Raw genomic sequence first — 21,711 nt, forward strand, 5'->3', positions numbered from 1 at the left:
ATGATTGGAAGGAGCTGCTATTTAATTAGGGTCATTGGGGAAGTTCCCTCTGATGCTGTGAAATTTGAGCAGAACCACGTGGTGGAAAATTCTAGTGCTCACTCATATCCGGTTGTGGTAGGCAGAATAATGGCCCCCAAAGATGTCCACACTCTTTGGTCAGTTCTTGGAACCAGTGAATATGTTACTGTACATGGCAAAAGGTACTTTGCAGATGTGATTAAGGTTAAGGACCTTGAGATGGGAAGATTATTCTGGATTATCTGGGTGAGCCCCATCTAATCGCATGGGTCTTTAAAAGCAGAGAACCTTTCCCAACTCTGAGGAGAAAAAGACATGAGGACAGAAGAAGAGGCAGGAGAAATTTAAAGAGTGAAAGAGACTCAACCTGCCATTGCTGGCTTTGAAGATGGAGAAAGGGGCCATGACCAATGAATGTGGGCAGCCTCTAGAAAATGGGAATGAAAATGAAACATATTCTCCTCTAGATGTTCCAGAAGGAATGCAGCCTTGCTGACACCTTGATTTTAGCCCAGTAAAACCTGTGTCAGGCTTTTGACCTATAGAACAGTGAGGTAATAAATTTGTGTTGTTTCAGCTGCTGAGTTTGTGATAATTTGTTATGGCAGCAATAGAAAATTAATACACTGGTTCTTATCTCTTTCTGGGCACATAATAGAATTCTGCTTCTTCACCTTCACGCAATTGGGTGGACCCTTGCTCACATGGGTCTTGACCCATGAGCTGTGAGTGGAAGGGCCAGAATCGTTCCTAGGCCACAGCATTTATTTCTTGTGGGGGACCATTCAGTGCGCTCTCTCTCTCCCTGCCACATTGATCAAGGATGCCCTGGGTTGCAGTTGGCGCCATGACAAGATGGTGGATGCCTCTCAGCCTGGACTCTTGAACGACTGTGTGGGAAAGCACCCCTTGCTGACTTGCATGGGACACGTACATAAACAAGAACCAACTTTCATTGTGTCAGGCCAATAGAGCTAGCCTAACCTGACTACTGAAATGGAAGGTCTCAAGGAAGTACGAGAACTAGCTTGCTGTTATATGAGGAAGTGCGTCCCAGGAAGAGGGAACAGCCAGTGCAAAGGCGCTAAAGCAGAGCATGCTTGGTTTTTATTGTTTTTATTTTTGTGTGAGGAAGATCAGCCCTGAGCTAACATCTGTGCTAATCCTCCTAGTTTTGCTGAGGAAGACCGGCTCTGAGCTAACATCTATTGCCAATCCTCCTCCTCCTTTTTTTCCCCCAAAGCCCCAGTAGATAGTTGTAAGTCATAGTTGCACATCCTTCTAGTTGCTGTATGTGGGACGCGGCCTCAGCATGGCTGGAAAATCCCTGTGTGGTGCGTGCCCGGGATCCGAACCCGGGCCACCAGTAGCGGAGCACGCGCACTTAACCACTAAGCCGCGGGGCCGGCCCGGTGCTTGGTTTTTAAAGGAACAGGAAGGAGGCCCTTGTGGCTGCAGAGGTGTGAATGAAGGGGGGTTGTAGGAGGTGAGATCAGTGATGTGGTGGGCTCAGGTAGATCCTGTGGACCTTGTAGAGCAGGGCAAGGACTTTGGATTTTATTCTGAGAGATGGGAAGCCATTCAAGAGCTCTGAGCACAGTAGTAGCATGATCTAACTTGGGTTTTAAAACCATCATCCTGACTTCTATGTGAAGAAGACTCTAGGGGGGTAGTGGGGAGACCAGTGTGGAGACTATTATAATAATCTGATGGTGGTGGTGGCTTGGACCAAGGTGGTAGCAGTGGAGATGGTAAAAATGGTTGAGATATGATCACATTTAGTAGGTGGAGTGTACAAGATTTTCTGATGGACTGGATGTGAGCATGGCGTGGTGAGGTGAATGCCCAAGTGAATTGGCTTCAAGAGAGGATGAAAAGGGCAAAGATAAGGAATACAGAGTTTTGCTGGAACAGAGAACTTTTCTTAGAAAATCCCTTGAAGACTCCTAACTCCTGCTTCTGAGATGCCCCCACCCCGCTCCCAGCTGGAGGCCAAAGGCAAGCTTCTCCAGTTATAGGATATTATTGGCAGTTTGGGGTCAGTCACCTCTTGGAGGCTATTTCCTGCCTTTTTTAATCTCATCAGGAGCATACCCAAAATGTTTGTTGGAGGGCTTCATTCTCTGCCTAGTACCCTGTGACATCATGGCCCATGCTGACTCCCCATTCATTGGCTGAGAGGCCCACTTTTCTCTCAGGAAAGAACAGGGTTACTGTCTAGGCCCAAATGGACCTTAAGTCCTATCCCTTCCTGTGAGATGCCCTCAAAGTACTCCCTCAGTGACTCTCCTGCAAAAGTCACTCAAATTTGAAATTGTGATGTTGATAGTGGGTGCAGGGGGCAGAGGTCAGGTGGCAAGGAAAGTTCTAGGCCATGACAACCTTCCATGCCATAGCTGCTTCCTGCCTTCTTAGCCCCACCCTCCTCGCTTGGAGGTACCCAACTATTGGGTGGGGATAGAATTCTGCTTAGCACCAAGTGATGTCATACCACTCTGTGGCTCCCAATTGGCTATTCTCTTAGGAAAGGATTTAGGCTGTGCTTCAAGACCAGATAAACCTTCAGAACCCTCTTCAGATATTCACTCAAAGTCCCTTTATTCCTTTCTCAGAGACCATCCTGGGGCCCATCAGGAACAGAAAGTTCCTAAATGTGGAACTTTCTGGAAAGCCGGCACTGCTGTCCTTTCCTTTGGCGTATTTCCCGCCTTTTCTAGCCACCCTCCCCTTCCCACGGCTGTTGGCCAATCGTCAGGTAACACAAATCTGACTAGCACCCAGTGACGTCAGATGAGCTCTTTCATTGGATTGGCTGTTCTGTCAGGGAGCGTAGCCACATTTCAGCTGCCCAGATTTACTCAGGACCTTCTTCATCTGCCCCCCAGAGACCCTCCCAGCACAGATCAGGGGGTTTGTAGACGAAATTCCCCAAGTCTTAAGGCTTTATTGAGGGAACCAGCTGCAGAGGTCACAGGCCAAATGTCCTAGCCAGAGACCAGAAGTCCTGCTTGCAGTTTGCCACTTTGGGTTAAACGTCCCTCGTGCCTGCCCGGCGCTGGCGCCCGCGCGGTGACGTCAGAGGCTCCGCGGCGTCTGATTGGCTCGCTAAGGGACGCACCTTCGAGGCGGAAGGCTCCGCTCCAGGTCGCTTCCAAGTTCCTTGGTTGGCGTTCGCGGCCGCCCATCTGCGGCGCTAGTGGTCCGGCCCGGGGCTCGGGGTCGGAGGCCGCAGGCCGCGGCAGCCGCCGGCGCGCTCCTCCTGCTGCAGCCGCCGCAGCGGCCGGGCCCAGCGCGGCCTCCAGGGCAGCGCGAGGCCGTGGCGGTCGAGGACGAGGCGCGCTGGGTCGGGGCCGCCGGCCGCGCTGCCCAGCAGCAGGTAGTCGGTGCCGGGCCGGAGGCGCAAGCAGCCGCAGGCCAGGTCGGCGCCGGGCACCCAGGCATCCTGGCCGCCGCGGCGCACGGGCCGCGCCCGCTGCTTGTACACGGCCAGCACGCGCACCGCCAGCCGCTGCCACACTGGGCCCGCCCCCTCGGACGCCAGCACCTGCGCGCGGAGAACTGCGGGGAGGGGAGCTGTCAGGCCTGGGCGGTGGGGGGGCCTCCGGGGTCCCGTGGGGTCAGTCTTGGTGGGGAGGGGCCCGGAACCAGGTGAGGGTGGGCTTCCAGGATCGCGTCAGGAAGGAGACCTTGAACCTTTGAGGGTGAGAGGTCTGGGGTCTGCCCGTGTGTCGTGAGGGGTGGGGCCTCCTGCCGGAGACATGGTCAAGGCAAGGAGGGCAAGGCTTGTGGAGCATGACGTGCGGTTCCAAGATTATGATTGGGAAGGGTGGGGCTACTCCGGAGGAGGCGAGGCCAGACAGGGAGAGGAACCCAGTAGCCTGAGATATGCCAGGTGGGGGGCTTTGGGGGTCAATTTGGAACAGCGGAAAGGTGGGAGGGGCCTAGGGGGACCTTACGGTGGGTGGGACTGGGAATACGGCAGAAGACGCAGGTCCAGGGTCCCTAATGCAGTGGGGTCAGAAGGTGTGAGGATCAGAGCCCTTGGAAAAGGGGGGTATTGCTCGGGGAGGGGCTCTGGGATGAATCGGGGGTCTAGAAGGAGATCTGTCCCTGGCACCTGAGGGTTGAAGTCATACTAGTGGTGATTCAGAGAAGTGTACTTTCCGAGGGGGTGAGGTGAGATGTGTTGGGGGCAGGACTCTGGCTAGCAAGCTGGGTCTGTGGGGCGGAAGATCTCTGTGGGTGGTGGGGAAAAGAAGGCTCCACCTTGGAAGTCTGAGGACACTAGTGACCAGATGGTGATCCTCAGGGAGGAGAGCTCTTGGGTCCTTTACCTTTGAGGGAAGTAACAAGTTGGTCTGGACTCCTGGGCTGGGCTGAACTGAATTCCTGAGTGTCTAAGGGAGCTGAGTTACCTAGGCCCTGGGGTCATGGGGCTGGTGTGGACTGACGGATTAGGGAACTGTGGGGTGAGTCTCTGTGGGAGTGGGGCTAAGGCTCAGATATCTGGGACTCCAAACGGAGGCAGAGAGGGTCTAAGGTAGCAAAGTAGGGCAAGGGCCCATTCCATTCAACCAGCTCCCCTTTCTCCTTCCATCCCCAGGAGGCCACTTCCCTCCCTCAGAGATGTCGGGCTGAAGGAGATGGTGGAACTCTGCCAGGCCAAGAACATGACTGAAGAGGAGACATAGAAAGGTAGCGAACACCCCCTCTCCATGGCCCCTTCCCGCCGCCCTTGTCTTCTGTCCCTTTAGGTCCTAGATCAGGAAGGGCCCTTGAGAGCCCAGGACACCTTCCCATTTCAGATGTGAACACTGAAGGCCGGAGAAGGGGGTGGCTCGAAGGCAATCATTGGAACACCTGTGAGGCGGCTGGCCCCCTTTCTCCCCAGCACTCACCGTAGTCCTGCTGGCAGTACCTCCGAAGGCTCATGTGTACCCTGGTGTCCGAGATATTGCAGTAGTTTTGACACTGAGGGTCTGGGGAGGGTCAGGCTGTCTGCAGTGGGCTCCCGAGGCCTGGACCACAGCATTCTGCCCCTGCCCATCCCCGCATTCCATCTTGATCGACAGCTGGGGTGCCCAAACCCTTGAGACAGGGCTCAATGGGCCACCGCTGTACCCCCACCTGGGGGTCCCATCAGCCCATCCCCGGTCCCTCTTGTTGCCAGGGATCTCCACACCAGCCTGTCTTACCGGAGGTGTGAGCACCAGGGGTCGTAGAAAGGGTGGTTGTTGCCTCTGGAATTCCTGTGAGAGACCAAAGGAGAAATTTAACCTTAGTCTGCCCAGCCCCTGAGGAATACAGGCATCCAGACCCCAAGTATCTATTCTCTTAAGGCCCAAGAGGGCAAGCATCCTCCTCCCCCAGGAGCTGGGTCCTGGTCCCTAGCCCCTTTTTCCCTCAGACCCAGGAGTCCAGGCTCCCAGCCTCTTCCTCCCCAAGACTGAGGAGACTGGAATTTGAGTCCCCACCTCCCCAAGGACCCAGAGTCCAGCCTCCAGCCTCTAGCTCCCATCTCCCAGGGACCCAGCCCTCAACACACTTGCCCACTGGAGATCTGGGATGTCTCCCCCCCGCCCCACTTAGGACTTATGGCCCTGCCCCTCAGGACTCACGCTGACAGGGCATCCTGGGGGAGTGGCTCTGCTGGTAGCCAGGACCGCAGCGGTTGCATGTCAAGCCGGTGACCCCTAACTTGCAGGAGCACTGCCCGCTGGTGTGGTTGCAGGTGCCACCAGTCGCCCCAATAGGGTGGCACTGGCAGGCTACATGAGAGGAGTTGGGGATGTGGGGTGTCTGAGCCCTAGATGCTCCCTCCCAAGTCCCCAGACCCATCCTGTCTCAGACCCGGGAGTCCAGGCCCCCAGCCCCTCCTCCCTCAGACCCAGGAGTCCAGGCCCCCAGCCCCTCTTCTCCCAGACCCAGGAGTCCAAGGCTCCAGCCCCTCTTCCCCCAGACCCAGGGGTCGGGCCCCCAGCCCCTCCTCCCCCAGACCCAGGGGTCCAGTCCTGCCTCCTTTCCTCCTGGGCCGAGTTCTAGGCTCTACTCACCCCTGCAGGCCTTGCGGCTGGTGATGGGCTGGCTGGGGTCCCTCCAGAACCCTGGCTGGCAGTAGTGGCAGTGCCGCCCAGCTGTGTGGTGGCGGCACCGCTCACAGACACCCCCACTCCGGCCACCCGACAGCCTGAACAGCTCGGAGTTGAACCTGCAGCGTCGGGCGTGCTGGTTGCAGGAGCAGGCTAGGAGCAAGATGGAGCGGGGGCGCGTCAGGCCTGGGCTGCCTGTGCCCCGTCCCCAGCTTTCTCCCCACTGCCCTCAGGAAAGGAAATAAAGTGTGGGTACAATGTAAGAGACTGCCTGCAGGTCCCTGGGTCAGCCTGGGTCCCCGAACCTCTTCATTCTCATCTTTAAAATGGGTGCACTGGACTGGAGCTGGGTAAGCTTGAGGGGACTGATGAACCTCCTGTTGTCCGTGTGAAATCGGGGGGCTTAAAGAAGAGTGGCAGCTCCGGGCGTGGGCCGTGGAGTCAGAGCCCCGCGTGCACGTGTCCACCGTGTTCCTTGGACACGTGACTTCTCCTTCCTGTAGCTCAGCTTCCTTTGCTGTCAGATAACATTTTTAGTGTCTACTGCATGAAGTTTAAACGAAGCCAAATAGGTATAAAGTGCTTAACCCGGGGTCTGACACAGAGTGTGCACCTGCTGTTTAGAGCTCCCACGTGCCAGGTGCCCTGTGCTGAGTGGCATGTTTCATCCTCATAGCAGCTCCCTGAGGCCAGTACTATCATCACCCCCATCTTACAGATGTGAACACCGAGGCACAGAGAGGTGAAGTCACCTGCCCAAGGTATTACAGCTAAGGGGTGGTCAGAGGCAGGATTGGACCCCAGGCCTTTTGGCTACAGAGTCTGGGCTCTTAGCAGCCACACTCCAGGGCTTCTCACACAGCTCATGTGAGGATTACTGAGCATGTACGTTTTCCCGGGGAGCACTGATCAGGTTTTCTAAGGCAGTGGCTTTCAAACCTTACTACTTATCACAATTAGCGGGGAAAAGTTTAAAAAGAACAGATTCCAGCGCCCACCCCAGGCCCTCTGCTGTGTTTCTAGCAAGCATCCCAGGGTGAGATGCTGATGCAGGAGTTCATGGACCACTCTTTGGAGAGATTTAAGGAGTTTCTGGCTCCAAGAAGTTTAGAGGCCTGGACCGGCAGGTCCCCAGGGCCCAGAGGGTAGTGGGAACATCAGGGAGCTGAGAGAGTTGTGTGTTCTTGGGAAAGTGCCTCCCGCTCTCTGAGCCTTGGTTTCCTCTGTCCAGTGGGGATCTCAGTCCCTCTTTCCAGGGTTTTGTGGGCATTAGAGGTGACAGTGCCATTCAGATTATCAGTGGGTAGAGTCCGTGACCTGAGTGATGACTCCACCTCACTCCCCTCTGGAAAACTCGGATGGGGGAGGGATCCAGACCACCATGTAGGTGAAGCCTGCAGATTCATCACAGGAGTTAGTCTCTCCCTGTCTGCCCAGACCCTTCTCCATCACAGCATTGTCTGTCTCTCACCCAGGTTCAGAGGGCAGTGCCAAGCTCAGCCTGGGGGATGTGGTGATCCTCAGAGGGACGGCCTCCCCAGCTCCCAGCCCCTGTCCAGGCCCAGGATGAACCCCGCACCACTCTCAGGCCACGTGAGTCTCCCTCACTCCCCTCTGAGGCCATCAGATTTGGCTGGCGGGAATGGACCAAGGAACAGATGCCCTGAGGTGGTGGGGGCAGGGGGCCAGGGAGGATGGTGGCCTCTTGGGAAGACCCCAGTGGGGATGAGGAGAGTGGGGAGCCGAGGACAGTGGGATGATCTGTAAATTAGTCCACATGACACTGCAGGAGGAAATAGACAGGGAGGGGCAGACGGGGGACATGGGAGGTGGAGAGAGGGAGGCCCAGGGAACTCGAGTATGTGTGTGTGTGTCTGTGTGTGTCTGTCGGTGGAGTGGAGTTACCTCCCTGGGCCTGGTAACACACTCAGCCTCTAGCAAGGGCTGCAGGCTGGAGGTGAGAGGAGAATTGGGCTGTCTCTGAGGAGGGGCTGCCAGAGGGGTGGGGAAGGGCCCAGACTCTGAAAGCCCCGTGGAGGGAGAGAGGGCATTGAGCGGGACTGGGGGAGGGCTGGTCCAGCTGGATAGCCCAGTGGATGGCCCAGCATCTAGGAAGGGGTCTAGTCCCAGTGCTGTCCCTTGCTGGCAGTGAGACTTCGGGCAAGTGACACATCCACTCAGGCCTCATCTTCCTCATCTGGGGAATGGTAACATTGGCAGGTGTTCAGGAAGCTCTTCCTTTGTGCCAAGTACCATACTATGCTTTATTTTAAGGACTTTATGTATATTAACTCTGAATTTTCACTACAGCCTGTAAAGGAAATGCTGTACTATCCCCACTTTACAGATGAGGAGATAGAGGCACAGAGAGGTTAAGTCACTTGCCTCAGGTCACACAGCCATTAACCAGAGGAGCTGGGATTTGCGCCCAGGCAGTTTGTCATAGCTGGCTGTCATGGCCGTGCTCCTGTCTGTCGCCCTAGAGCACCTAGCATGACAGCACCTGACAAGAACTTGCCAGGGACAAGCCGAGACTCTAGAACTTGGCTTCCTGAGCTCAGATTCTGGCTCTGCCACTTACTCACTGTGTGTCGTTGTGCAAGGGACTTCCCATCTCTAGCCTCACTCTCCTCATCTGTGAAATGGGCCTCATGACAATACCTGCCTGGCACATAGTAGGGGATGGATAATTATGTATTAAATGAATAAATACGTCCCCCATCTGGTTGATTTGATGAGTCAGGAAAGGTCCAGCTGGCCTGTTCCCCTAAAACCACCATTAAATATTACCCGAGCGCCTGCAGCGAGCCAGGCTGGGTGCTCAGGACATGGTGTTCCTGTCATCAGAGTGTCGCCATCGAGTGTCGGGGAGAGACTGGAGCCCCCAATGGGCAGTTGGGCAGCTGGAAGTCTTGGGGGGCAGAGAAGCGGGGCAGGCAGGTGGAGGGGGGAGGTGAAGAGGGGACCGGGCTGGAGACAGTGTGGGGAGAAGCAAGGAGCAAGGCGCTCTGGGGAGGAGGGAGGAGAGCTTCCTGCCTCTGAAGGACGAGGGCCCGGCTGCTGGAGAGTCATGGGGCCGAGGGGTTGGTGGGGGAGGTCGGGAGTGGGGGCCCAGGACTCACGCAGGCAAGGGTGGGGGTGCCAGGGTGTGGCGGGCCGCCAGGGCCAGTCGCGGTGGGATGGGCGGCAGCTCTCGCACCCCGGGCCGGTGGTGTGGTGGCGGCAGCGGCAGCGGGGGGGCCGGGCGCGGGCGGCACAGCGGGCTGCGTGGCCGTGGCACTGGCAACGGCCTCTCACTCCAGCTGCCGCCAGCCCTGCCCGGCCCCCGAACTCCATGCGGAGGTGGCTGGCCACCACGCTGGCCTTAGGACCCGGTGGGGCGCGGAAGGTCACCTTCTCAGGGCCACCCAAGGCCCCAGGCCAGGCAGGTCTGCGCCACAGCGATCTCCAGGGACCTCCAGTGGCCCAGGCAGCAGACAGGACCAGAGCTGGGGGTCCTGGGGTGCAGAAGCGCAGGCTGACGGACGTCAGGAGGAAGGAGCCACCCAGGGCCAGGGTCAGGCTGCCATTACAGGTGGCCTGAGGACCGAGGTCCGCCCCTGGGGAGAGGGCACAGGCCTGGGGACAGGAGGCCGCCATGCCAGCCAGCTGAGTCACTGGTGGGAGGCAGAAGCGGGGGCGGCCCCCCGGATGGTAGCATGGGTCCGCAGTGGCCTGGCTCAGGAGGAGCAAGAGGGCAAAGGTCACAGGCATGGTCCCAGCAGAGACAGTACCTGGAGAGGAGAGGAGGGCCGGGCTGAGGGCCTCCGGCTGCCCTCATGGGTCAGCCTCCACCCGCTCCCCCAGGCTCCCTGAGGAACCCCAGCATCCCACCCCCAGCCCTGCCCAAGCCCCCTCCCCCGCTGCTTCTAAGCGAGGAAAATAGTTCCATCTGGGGAGAATTACTGTTTACATAACCCAAAGGGGAAAGAACGCAAGCAAAATCGAGAATTTTGCCTGAACTAATCCGCAGCTTAACACCCCAGAGCTATCCGTCAGTGTCGATGGGCAGGGGCCCTGGGGGGCAGATGGGGAAACCGAGAGAGAGGGCATGGGAGGCGGGGGGCAGGGCTGGGCAGAGGAGGGGGACTTAGAGACAGACACTCGGAGACAAAGACACAGAGAAAGGAATAGAGGCACAGACAGCAGAGACAGGGAGAGGAGGAGGTGCAGGCCTAGGTGCAGAAAGAGAATGAGCCCCGAGGAGAGAGGACAGGAGGCCCAGAAGGATAGTGGTCGGGCACCCAGAGTCCGCAGGGAGTGGGGGGACTGGGTGCCAGGGAGCCTGGGGGCCAGGACAGACAGACAGACAGTCAGGCTCAGAGACACCTGGGAGCAGGAGAGCAGACAGCCCAGCAGGCCCGGGCCGGGCCAGCAGGGAGGGGAGGGAGGGAGGGAAGGAGAGGACCGGAGGGGAGCAGAGGGGAAGGCCCGGTGCCCAGCGGGGGATCAGAAGCAGGAGGCCAGGCCCCGGCCCACCGGGATCAGAGCGAGGCCCTTTCCCACGTGGGGCCCTAACCTTGTTCTCCACACCCGGGGCACGGAGGGGGATTATCGCCAAACAGCCAGCCGCCCTGCCACCCACCCCCAGCCTCCCCCGCCCTTAACCCTTTCCCACCCAGGTGCAAAGCCTGGAGAACTGTGCTGAGGAACAGGACGGACACCTCAGGCCTGGAAGCCTGAGTGGCTCTGGGACAGGGAAGTGGGGGCAGAAGCCCCTTGGGGTCGGGAAGGCAGGGGCCTGGGTCCGCCTTAGGACTCCGGGTGGGAGGACCCTGTGCTTGGATCTCTGAGGACTCTGGTAATCTCAGCCCCCGACCTGTCATCCTAGGCCTCAGGGTCTGGGGATCAGAGTCCCCCCATTCGCCACCCGTCCTAAGGTCCCCAGAGCAGATGGGGGAACAGGTGTTGGGGGTGGTGGGTGCCGAAGGAGCAGAGAGGCAGGGCAGGGCAGGGCAGGGCCAGATGCCGGGGCCTCTGGAAGGGTCAGAAGTCCAGACCCCTGGGATGGCAGGAGCTAGGAAGGACTTGGTGCTGAGTTGCCCCCCACTTTCCCCTTCCAGGGCCGGCAGCCCCTAATGAGGAACTCGCTCAGGTTGGGGGGCCCTGGGGCCTTTCTGGGCCCCACTACCCAGGCCCCCGGCTCTGAATCTGGACCTGGCCTGGCAGCCGGGCTGGGAGTCTGTGAGGCGCTGGGGGTGCGGGTGGGGTGACTTCCTCCCCCAGCCTGATTCCACAGCCCCCTATATCCTCTGCTGGTTGCCCTGTGCAGACCACCTGCCCCAGCCCCAGATGACCGGCATCGCCCTCCGCCCCTCCCAAGGAGCCTGGCGCCATTTTCTGATCTTGTGGGCAGGCATTTGCCCCGGCCCTCGGCGCCAGCCTTGTTAAGGACCCCAGTCCCATCTCCCACCTCTCCTCTTGCCTGGGTGGCTCAGGAGCCACCACTGTCTGGTCTTTAGCACCTTGGGCAACCAGGCCGTGAGTCCTCCAGTGTTCCTGGGGGGTCCAGAAGCCAGCCTCTGCCCACTGAGGAACCCAGATGTCCGGCCCCCGGCTCCTACCCCTTCTGGCAACTGCAGCCCACCCCGAGCCCCCTTTAAGGAGCAGAGTCTGGCTGTGCTCCCACCAGACCCATAGTCAGGCCCCCGTGCCTGGGTGGTGTGGGGGTCCATCTGGAACCCAGGCTCCTTTTCCCGGGCTTTTTTGCACACACCCCGCCCTTTGCCCCTGACTTTGGCCAAACCTGCGCCCAAGAAGAGAGCTTCCTCTGCAGTTAGTTGCTCGCGTGCTCGTCCCTCCCGCAGGAGCTTGGTGCCGGCGTGGGCTCCCAGGAGCGAGTGCCGAGTGGCTGTGCTCAGGCCCCAGGCTAGTGGAGGTTCTGGGCGGGAGCTCAGAGCGGAGCCCGCAGAATCCAACACCACCACCGCTCCCCCCGCCCCCCCCCAATCCCCTTGCCAACCGCAGCCATGCTTTCCCCACAGGGACCCCCGCCAGCCACGCCACCCAGGACTCTGTGGGACCTGAGAGTTGTCACCCCTCGGGGTCCCGCAGCCGGACGGCCCCGCGCAGGCTGGCCCAGGAGGCTCAAGGCAGGTAGGAGGACGGGACAGCAGCTGGATGGGCTTCCCGGGTCTGGGGTCCCGCTCCACTCACACTCACCCCCCTGCCCCACCGACTCCCAATGGGCGGGCGGGCGGGCGGCTCAGCCCTGCCATGTGGTGGCTGCAGTCGGGGAAGGGGCTGACCTGCTGGGCAGACAGCCAGCGGTCAGGGCCGCTCAGACTGAGCTGGGACGTTGGCCTCTGGCTGCGTGACCCCAAGCCAGCCCCTCCCCTCTGGAACCTTCTGTCAGCTGTGGGTTAGCTGAGCGTTAAGGTCAGTCACTTTTAAGCCCTAAAGATCGGTGTTTCTGGAAGGATCGGACCAGACCCCAGGAAACCCGAATACTTAGGCCACTTTCTAAGATGGTGGGAAGGAGGTGGAGGAGACGAGAACGCCTCGGACCTCAGTGGTTCCAGCGGCTGGAGGGAGAAAGCGGCGACCCGGAGGGGGACAGAGCTCCAAGCCAGCCTTCCCCATGGCCAGTTTCCTGCAAGGCCTCACTGCCTCAGTCTTGAAATTTTCATGCAAATATTGCTGTCAACTCGATTGCATACCAAATGGTTTTGACTAGAAAAATAATGTTTTCCGTCACTTCCCGCTGAGAAAAGCTAGGGACTAGGGAGGATGGGGCACAATATTTGCTGCTGTGGCCTTGAGTTTCCCCCCCACCCCCGTGATTGTGGCACAGCGTGGGCCGATCCTGACAGGGACTTGGGGGCCCACTGCCCAGAGCCTGCCTAGGGCGGAAGGGCTCAGCCAGGGCAGTCGTGATTCTGGTCCCCATGGCCCTGAAGTGGGGGCGGGGGGGGGCAGCCCCGAGGGAGCCAGGACGAGGATATTGGCCTTGAAAGTCAGCTGTGAGGAGGAGTTAGCTGCAAGAGAAAGGGATTGGGGCGGAGACACCCCCAAATCAGAGCAAGGCATATCCGGCCTGGGGCTGGGCGGTGAGTGACAGGGTGACGTGGTGCAGTATTCACTGCACGAACTCACTCGGCAAGTACCAGGTGAGCTCCAACTGTGTCAGACGCTCGGCATGCACGGAAACCCCGTCCTGGTCAGGCTCACGCTGGAGAGTGAGAAGAGATCACCACCAAAAGGGAAAAAGTCATTCTGGTCTAGAGAGTGGTGGATGGTGACAAGCGCTTTGGAGCCAAAGCAAGAAGGGACGTGGACATGGGGGCGGGGTCTGGAGTGGACGTTCGGGCTCAGACCTGAAGGAGGGGAGGGCAGGCCGCGCGGGCACTGGGGCAGGAGTGACCCAGGCAGAGGGAATGGCCAGTGCAAAGGCTAGTTTTGCTGCCACAGAAAGTTCAGAAAGAAGGTTAGATCTACTTTATTTTCCTCCCCACCCGGGGACAGAAGTTTCTTTTACCTGGAGGGAAGTTTGTTTCCTCACTTTTGTTCTTAACAGCCTGAGCTGCCCGAGGCGATTAGCACCCCTGGGGGTGCCTTGCGGGGAGGGGGGGGGCAGCCAGAGCAGAGAGGAAACAATTCTGCAAGTTGGGAAGGAGACTTTTTTGGGGGGGTTTCCTCAAGTACTGGGCACCTTCACCCTCACAGTGCCCCAGAGAGGAGGTGGTACCTCCCAGGGGCACAGCTCTGAGGTGGGCTCAGCAGAGTGGGACCCACGGCTCTGGGCTTCCAGAGATCTTTTATCCCTCCCTCGGCGACCCGGAAATAACCGCGGCCCCACAAGATGGGGCAGGTCACACCCCATGTAACTGGACGGAGAGTGTTTTTCTGAGCACTCTCCCTCAGGAAAAATCAGGAGAGTTAACTGAGATTCCTGAACCACACTGCCTGGGTTCAAATCCGGCCTCCACATCTTTCCCAGCTGTGTGACCTAAAGCAAGTTGCTTAACCTCTCTGTGCCTCAGTTTCGTCCTCTATTAAATGGGCATAAAAATGCACCTTCCTCTTGGGAGATCATGAGGACTAAATGAGCGAAGACAGGCCTACAGTCTTGTATCTGAAACCCCTTGGACCAGACGTGGTTCAGAACCCACACTTTGGCACCGTCGTGGGGTGTGTAGACCGGATATTATGTAACTCCTCCAGTGGGGATCCGGGCAGCATCCAGCAATCAAACGTTATTGTTTCTGCGGCAAAACACACAGGCATCCACGCTAAGATAAATAAAGTGTACAAGTAGCCGCACATCTGGTGCAGGCCAGATTTTGTCCCCAAATGAGTTCAGTTCCGGTTGGAGTTTGCCACCAATCTTTAGGAAACTGGCTGATAAGGGAGTGTGGGCCACGATAGTAGGCGCTGGGACCAGTGCCCGGCCCACGGCAGGAACGGCAGAAGAATCAGCCTGGCTGCGTTCTTTTCCGTGGCTTTTCAGTTGTGTCGGCTGCCAAAAAGCCAGGAGAGGGAGCTCTTGAGACCCTAGGACGGAGGGTGGCGGCAGGCATGATTTGCACAGCCCAGCGCAAAGGGAGAACATGGGCCACCTTGTGTCTACTTCTTGAGAATTTCTAGACAACGAGAGCAGAGCATTAAACCCAGCGCAGGGCCCTTCTGATGGAGGTGGCCCTGGGGGGTGGGTACCTTTGTCCTGAGCCTGTCTCTCCTTCTCAGTAGTCCAGGCTCCAGGCCCTGCTCAGGTCGCCTGCCCGGGCTTTGGGACCTGCCCTGGACTCTGGCTGGGCCAGTGAACTGGCTAGAGGCTGAAGCCTGAGTCCTCCTCTGTGAAGGACCCCAGGCGGGACCTGAGCTGGGCAGGTGGCATGATAAGGGTTGTGACAGAGTTGTCACCAGACCAACGAGAAGAGGGGCTCAGGGGCAGATTTAATTCGCACTTTGGAAGCTAAGCAGTGAGCAAGGCATTTCTTGTACTCCTCAGTGGAGGAAGTCGAATCTCATACTCAGTCCTCATGGGGTAAGAGCCAGCTGAGCTCGCTGGGGACCCACATTGAATGTGAGACATCATGGAGGGCCCAAGAGTGTTCAGATTTCCCAAAGAGGTCAGATCAATAAAGTCAGGGGCGCTGGAATACAGGAGGAGAAGAGCTGAGGCAAGGCCCACAGAACCCTGACATTTAAGGGGGCCAGTGGAGGAAGAGATGGGGAGGGGGTGAGACGGAAGCCAGATGAGGAAGAGTGGGGGGCACGAAATTCAGTGCCTCTGCAGGGGCCTGGGGGACTCCTGGGCTGTAGCCACTGGAATGGCCACAGGGAAACCACAGGTGGTTGGTCAGGGGGACAAGGAGGGGGGGGAGAAAGCAGGTGAGGACCCGCTGGAGACGTGGGGAGAGACCGCTTCCAGGAGCCCAGGTGAGAGCTGGAGGAGAGGCTGACTCAAAAAGAAGCCACCCCTGAAGAAGGGCTTATCCTTCCCATTACAGGACGGGGAAACTGAGGCTCCTGGAGCCCAGTCAGAGCCCGTGGAGTCAGGGCGGGAGCTGGGGTGATGTGGATGTGGTTTAGAGTGTGGGCTCCCCAGTGAGAGTGCTGCACAGCCACCGTGACCAAACAGACAGGCAGTAGCGAGTGCTGGTGAGGATGCGGGGACACCCGAACCCTCAGACGCTGCCGGAGGGAATGTAGAGTGAGGCAGCTGCTGTGGAGAACAGTCTGCGGCTCCCGAAACCGTGAAACAGTGATCATATGACCCAGCCGTTCCACTCCTGGTACCCGAGGGAGATGGAGACTTAGGGCCACACGGAGATTTGTACACGCTTGTTCGTAGCAGCATCATTCATACTAGCCAAAATGTGGACACAACCCAACTGTCTATCAACTGATGAACGGATCAATGAAACAAGGTATATCCGTGTCACAGAATATTAGTCGGCTATGAAAAGAAATCAGTGAAATACTGATCTGTGCTACAATGTGGAGGGGCCTTGGAAATACCATACTAAGTGAAAGAAGCCAGACACAAAGAGCCACGTGGTGTATGAGTCCATTTATATGAAACATACAGAGTAGGAAAGTCCGTGGAGACAGAAAGTAGATTCCTCGGAGGGAGGAGGAGGGAGGAAGGGAAGATGGGCAGGGGGATGGCTGAGGGGGCAGGGCTTCTTTTTGGCGTGATAAAAATTTTCTAAAATTAATTGTGATGGTTGCCCAACTCTGTGAATATACTAAAAGCCATTGAATTATACGCTTTTTTTTTTTTTTTGGTGAGGAAGATTGGCCCTGAGCTAGCATCCGTTGCCAATCTTCCCCTTTTTGCTTGAGGAAGATGGTCCCTGAGCTAACATCTGTGCCCATCTTCCTCTATTTTGCATGTGGGGTGCCGCCACAGCATGGCTTTGATGAGCTGTGTGTAGGTCCACGCCTGGGATCAGAACCCGTGAACCCTGGGCTGCCGGAGTGAAGCACGCGCCAGGCGGGCCCCTGAATTGTGCACTTTAAGTGGGTGAATTGTATGGTATTTGAATATTATCTCAATAAAGTAGTTAACAAAAAAAGAGGTCATCACAGACAAATATAAAAGCTAAAACTATACAGCTTGATATGGCAGCCGACAGAGAATGTTACAGAGGCGGGAAGTGGGACTGCCAGTCCTTTAAGTCCTGGTCTGGAGACCGTATGACATCACTTCTGCCTCATTTGATTGGCCAAGGCAGTCACAGGCCCGCCCAGATTCAAGGGAGGGCCTGTCCAGTAATTGTGGCCAGCTGGAGCCCACCACACCCACTAACAGTAACAGCGCTTAACATGGCAGGTCAGGCGGGGTTCACGCAGGCGCTCTGGTTAACCCCATTTTACGGAGGGGGAGACTGAGGCTCAGGGAGATCAGTGTGGGGCACTGCGCTGCCCAGCAAGCAGGAGGCAGAGCCTGCACTGGCCTCAGTCTGTACTCTAAACCTCTGCCCTGCCACACCATAATAGACTGTGAGCTCCTCAGGAGCGAGGACTCATGTAGCAAATACTCTGGAAGTGTTTATTTTACAACACAGAGCACTGCCTGTGTGCTAGGCACTGTCCTTCAAATGTCACCTCATTTTATTCTCAGGCACCAATGAGGTAGTTCTGTTAGATGGGACCATATGAGACGGCTGTCTGTGTAGGTAAAATACAGTCAAATATTGGCACTTTCTAGTGGGTCGACATGTTCATCCCTGTTTAACAGGCGACGAGACGGCTTCAGAGAGGTGCAGTAACTTGACTGAAGTCACACAGCGCTGGTAAGGGGTGGAGCTGGGATTCAGACCCAGGCCGAAAGGGTCTGTGTTCTTGGACCTCTACCGTGGAGGCCACTAGACTCGGTTTGATGGGTTGAGTGAGTGAATGAATGAATGATTTGGAGGGGGGGTGAGGGAATGAGACTCATGTGGCCCCAACCATCCCTCCTGACTTTGTCCTCTCTCCTCCCCACAGCCACCATGAGATTCTGGACCACTTGCCCTTCCTTCTCCACCATCTACTTTCTCTTCGTCCTCTTCATGGCGTCCACCATCTTCCACTGCCACCAGCGCCTGGCTCTGGTGCCCACCCCCTGGGCCTCCTCGGGCCGCGTGGTCCTGGGCCCCAGAGACCTGCCACAGGGGGGCATGTTCACCATCAACTCCAAGGGCCGCCTGGGGAACCAGATGGGCGAGTACGCCACCCTGTACGCCCTGGCCAAGGTGAACGGGCGGCCGGCCTTCATCCCGGCCCAGATGCACAGCATGCTCGCCCCCATCTTCAGGATCACCCTCCCCGTCCTGCACGGCTCCACGGCCAGCAAGATCCCGTGGCGGAACTACCACCTGAACGACTGGATGGAGGAGGAGTACCGCCACATTCCCGGGGAGTACGTGCGCCTCACCGGCTACCCCTGCTCCTGGACCTTCTACCACCACCTCCGAGACGAGATCCTCCGGGAGTTCACCCTGCACGACCACGTGCGCCAGGAGGCCCAGAAGTTCCTCCAGGCCCTGCAGGCCAAGTGGGCCTGGCAGGCAACCTTCGTGGGGGTCCACGTGCGCCGGGGGGACTACGTCCACGTCATGCCGCGGGTGTGGAAGGGCGTGCTGGCCGACAGGGGCTACCTGCGCCAGGCCCTGGACTGGTTCCGGGCCCGCTACCGCAGCCCGGTCTTCGTGGTCACCAGCGACGACATGGCCTGGTGCCGGCAGAACATTAACAGCTCCCTCAGGGACGTGGTGTTCGCAGGCAGCGGCCGTCAGGGCTCGCCCGCCAAGGACTTCGCGCTGCTCACGCAGTGCAACCACACCATCATCACCGTGGGCACCTTCGGGATCTGGGCCGCCTACCTCGCGGGTGGGGACACCGTCTACCTGGCCAACTTCACCCTGCCCGACTCCCCCTTCCACATGATCTTTAAGCCACAAGCGGCCTTCCTGCCAGAGTGGGTGGGCATTGCCGCCAACCTAGGGCAGGCCAGAGAGAACAGCCCTTAGCCCTGCACGTGTCCCTCCCTCGCCCTTGGCTCCACAGGTCGTGTCAGGGGTGCGTGCAGCACATGGGCTCGGGATCAGACACCCAAGTTTGAATCCAGGCTGCTCTGCTTCCTAGCTGGGTGACTTCAGACAAGTGACTTAACGTCTCTGTGCCTTAGTGTGTCACCTGAAAAATGAATGTAATACAGAACTTCCCTTGGCAGCTCCTCGTGAGAACTCACAAGTTCATTTAGTGTGTTGGAAACACCTGGTAAGTCTTGGCCCTGAACATTGGCACTGCTCTAAGACCAAAGTGTATTTTCGCCCTCTCCTTTGCAGCTCCAGGAGCATGGAGTCCAAATATTTGCGCTTGCCTCCTGGGAGGGTTTGGCCATGAAGCCATCCCTGCCCTTCAGTAAAAGGGAGCTAGGCGTTTTGGGCAGCTAAGAATTGAGGCTTTGGGTTTAATGGGGCCTTATTATGAGAGAATGTTGAGGGTCAACAGGAGTTGAGAAGATGAACCTCAGGGAGATACCCTTGGTGGAGAGGGGCAGGCCCCCAAAATGGGGGTAGGGAGTGGGAGGGCCTCACACTGAGGGCAGGACTCAGGCGGGACTCAACACCAGGCCTCGGCCTGCAGGAGCAAAGATACCCAGAGTCCACAAGTCATAGAAGCAGCAGGCTGACCCCAAGGGGCTGCAGAGACCAGCACACAGCCACGTCAGCAGTCACCTGTGTGGCCAGATGACCTCACACCTTGGCGGTGCCTGTGCCCTCAGGACCTCATGCCACTCTCAGAAACCCCAATATGGACAAAGGTTGGATTAAGTGATTACAGTACTGGTTTTCTTGTGTTTGGTGTATTTTATTTTATTTTTTATTTTATTTTATTATTTTATTTTATTTTATATTTTATTTTATTTATTATTTATTTTATTTTATTATTTTATTTTATTTTTATTTTTTGCTGAGGAAGATTGGCCCTGGGCTATCATCTGTGCCCATCTTCCTCTATTTTCTGTGAGAGCCTGCCACAGCGTGGCTTGATAAGTGGTGCGTAGGTCCGTGCCCGGGATCCAAACCTGCAAACCCCGAGCCACTGAAGCAGAGCACGTAAACTTAAGCACTATGCCACCAGGCCAGCCCCTCAGTGTATTTTAAAGTATGGAGGTACCACTGTTTTTATTGGAGTAATACTCCTTTTTGGATATTAAAAAAAACTTAACGTACAATCATTTATGTTCATTTAAAATTCCCACCGAATGTAAGTGCACTGGTTTAGAAAACATTTCCATCACATCTCTTTCCTGTTTTAAACCTTTTCCATGTGTCTTATTTATTTGAATCCCCCGTTTCTTGGCATACTTCTGAGGTTGAGCACCTTTCCTTTGGTGTATTAATAATTATATAATTATATTAATGAATAATAATACTGTGTCTCCCCAGGGCCATTTTGGGCCCCCATTTACTGCCTAAAGTCATTGATGGAGCCATCATGGTGCAGGGTTGAGGGGAGGGGGTGTTAAAGAAAGCAGGAGAAGGGTCTGGGGGGAAGGGGAGGGAAGTTGGGGAGGAAGGTTCTGTATTCGCTATCTGTGCCGCATAATAAATTACCCTAAAACTTATAATCTTAAAACAACAACAGTAATTTATTATCTCATAGTTTCCCTGGGTCAGGAATTTGGGAGTGGCTTAGGTGAGTGGTTCTGTTTGGATACCCAGTGAGGTAGCCATCAGGTGTCGACTCCGGCTGCAGTCATCTGAAGGCTTGACTGGGGCCAGGGGATCCACTTCCATGGCTGGCAGGTTGGTGCTGGCTCTTGGCTCTCAGTCACATCCCCTTCATGTGGCCTCTGGGGGTCTGCTTGTGTGTCCTCACAATACGGCAGCTGGATTCCTCCCGAAAGAGAAGTCCAAGAGACCATGGTGGAAACTGCAAGGCCCTTTACCATCTGGCCTCACCTGGTCACACGCTGTCACTCCTGTCAGATCCTGTCAATCACTCAGAGCAGCCCTGATTCAGTGTGGGAGGGGCCTACTCGGGGGTATGAAGACCAGGAGGTGAGGATCGTTGGGGGCCGTCTTGGAGGCTGGGGTATGAATTTGCTAGAGCTGCTGTAACAAAGCACGGCAGATGGAGTGGCTTAAACCACAGACATTAATCATCTCACAGCTCTGGAGGCTCGAAGTCTGAGACTGAGGGGTCGGCAGGGTTGGTTCCTTCTGAGGGCTGAGAGGGGAGGATCTGCTCCAGGCCTCTCTCCTTGGCTCGTCGATGATCATCCCCTCCCTCTGTCCTGACGTCTTCCCTCCGTACGTGTCTGTGTTCAAATTTCCTCTTATTATAAGGACGCCAGTCATAATGGAGTAGGGCCCACCAAATGACCTCATTTTGATTTAATTACACCTATAAAGATCCTGTCTCCAAATGCAGTCACCTTCTGAGGTGCTGGGGGTTAGGACTTCAACAGATGGATTTTTGTGGGGACACAATTCAGCCCATAAAGCTGGCGACCGCAGGCGCCCGGCCCTCCCCGTGGAGTCCGGTTGGCTTTCTTTCCTCCTCTTCCCTCTTTCCCTCTGTTCTCTCAGGGCAAGCCCTCCTCCTCAGGATGATTTACCTTAGCCAGGATCTTCCCCCAAATTATCCCTTTTGGGGAGACTGAGGCGGGAAGCATAGAGGAACCTCAGACCTGTCCCCTGGCCCTCTGTCAAGTGCAACAACCTCAGAGCACAGAAGTAGATGTCCACCATATCTCACGTGCCAATAGAATACCCCTGTGCCGGGTCCCTTCCTGCCGCCTCTCCAAATTTCTTCTCCAACATTCTCAGCCATGCTCTGTGCCCTGGGAGGCTGTCTGATGGTATCTGCTATGGACTGAACGTATGTGTCCCCCCAAATTCATGTGTGGAAGCCCTAATCCCCAGTGTGATTGTGTCTGGAGGGGGGGCCTTCGGGAGATGATTCGGTCGGGAGGGTAGAGCCCCCATGAGTGGGATTGGTGCCCTTATAAGAAAGAGATGCACGAGAGAGAGATTTCTCTCCCCGGCGTCCACCTGCAAACCAGGAACCAAATCAGCAACCACCTTGATCTTGGACTTCTCAGCCTTCACAAGTGGAG

At 56.9% G+C, this 21,711-nt stretch overlaps 2 protein-coding genes across 3 annotated transcripts; one reads left to right on the forward strand and one right to left on the reverse strand.

The window, feature by feature from the left end:
- Positions 1-2,931: 2,931 nt before the first annotated feature.
- Positions 2,932-9,877, reverse strand: NTN5 (netrin 5). The gene is made up of 6 exons (XM_058529755.1): positions 9,233-9,877; positions 6,075-6,263; positions 5,640-5,789; positions 5,217-5,270; positions 4,920-5,000; positions 2,932-3,579 (listed from the first exon to the last, which is right to left on the reverse strand). The coding sequence occupies exons 1-6, from the start codon at positions 9,861-9,863 to the stop codon at positions 3,215-3,217; spliced, it is 1,470 nt and encodes a 489-aa protein (XP_058385738.1). The 5' UTR covers positions 9,864-9,877; the 3' UTR covers positions 2,932-3,214.
- Positions 3,689-19,473, forward strand: LOC131397111 (galactoside 2-alpha-L-fucosyltransferase SEC1-like). Of its 2 annotated transcripts, XM_058529756.1 has the most exons (5): positions 3,689-3,722; positions 4,625-4,716; positions 7,586-7,703; positions 12,134-12,245; positions 17,586-19,473. In XM_058529756.1, exons 3-5 carry the CDS (start codon positions 7,677-7,679, stop codon positions 18,608-18,610), a joined length of 1,164 nt encoding a protein of 387 aa, XP_058385739.1. In that variant the 5' UTR covers positions 3,689-3,722; positions 4,625-4,716; positions 7,586-7,676; the 3' UTR covers positions 18,611-19,473. The 2 variants fall into 2 exon arrangements, with proteins under 2 accessions (XP_058385739.1, XP_058385740.1); XM_058529757.1 differs by lacking the exons at positions 3,689-3,722; positions 12,134-12,245 and having other exon boundaries at positions 3,954-4,716.
- The last annotated feature ends 2,238 nt before the right edge of the window (positions 19,474-21,711 follow it).

Source organism: Diceros bicornis, chromosome 34, assembly GCF_020826845.1.
Source record: "Diceros bicornis minor isolate mBicDic1 chromosome 34, mDicBic1.mat.cur, whole genome shotgun sequence".
Classification (NCBI taxonomy): Eukaryota; Metazoa; Chordata; class Mammalia; order Perissodactyla; family Rhinocerotidae; genus Diceros; species Diceros bicornis.

Excerpts from the sequence above, each read along its gene's own strand:
- LOC131397111 (XM_058529756.1), top strand. The coding sequence starts at position 7,677 with ATGAACCCCGCACCACTCTCAGGCCAC. Across the intron at positions 7,704-12,133 it reads CCGCACCACTCTCAGGCCAC|GGACCCCCGCCAGCCACGCC; the intron begins GTGAGTCTCCCT and ends CTTTCCCCACAG. Across the intron at positions 12,246-17,585 it reads GCCCAGGAGGCTCAAGGCAG|CCACCATGAGATTCTGGACC; the intron begins GTAGGAGGACGG and ends TCCTCCCCACAG.
- NTN5 (XM_058529755.1), bottom strand. The coding sequence starts at position 9,863 with ATGCCTGTGACCTTTGCCCTCTTGCTCCTCCTGAGCCAGGCCACTGCG. Across the intron at positions 5,271-5,639 it reads CCCCAGGATGCCCTGTCAGC|GAATTCCAGAGGCAACAACC; the intron begins GTGAGTCCTGAG and ends GGTCTCTCACAG. Across the intron at positions 5,001-5,216 it reads CCCTGGTGCTCACACCTCCG|ACCCTCAGTGTCAAAACTAC; the intron begins GTAAGACAGGCT and ends GACCCTCCCCAG.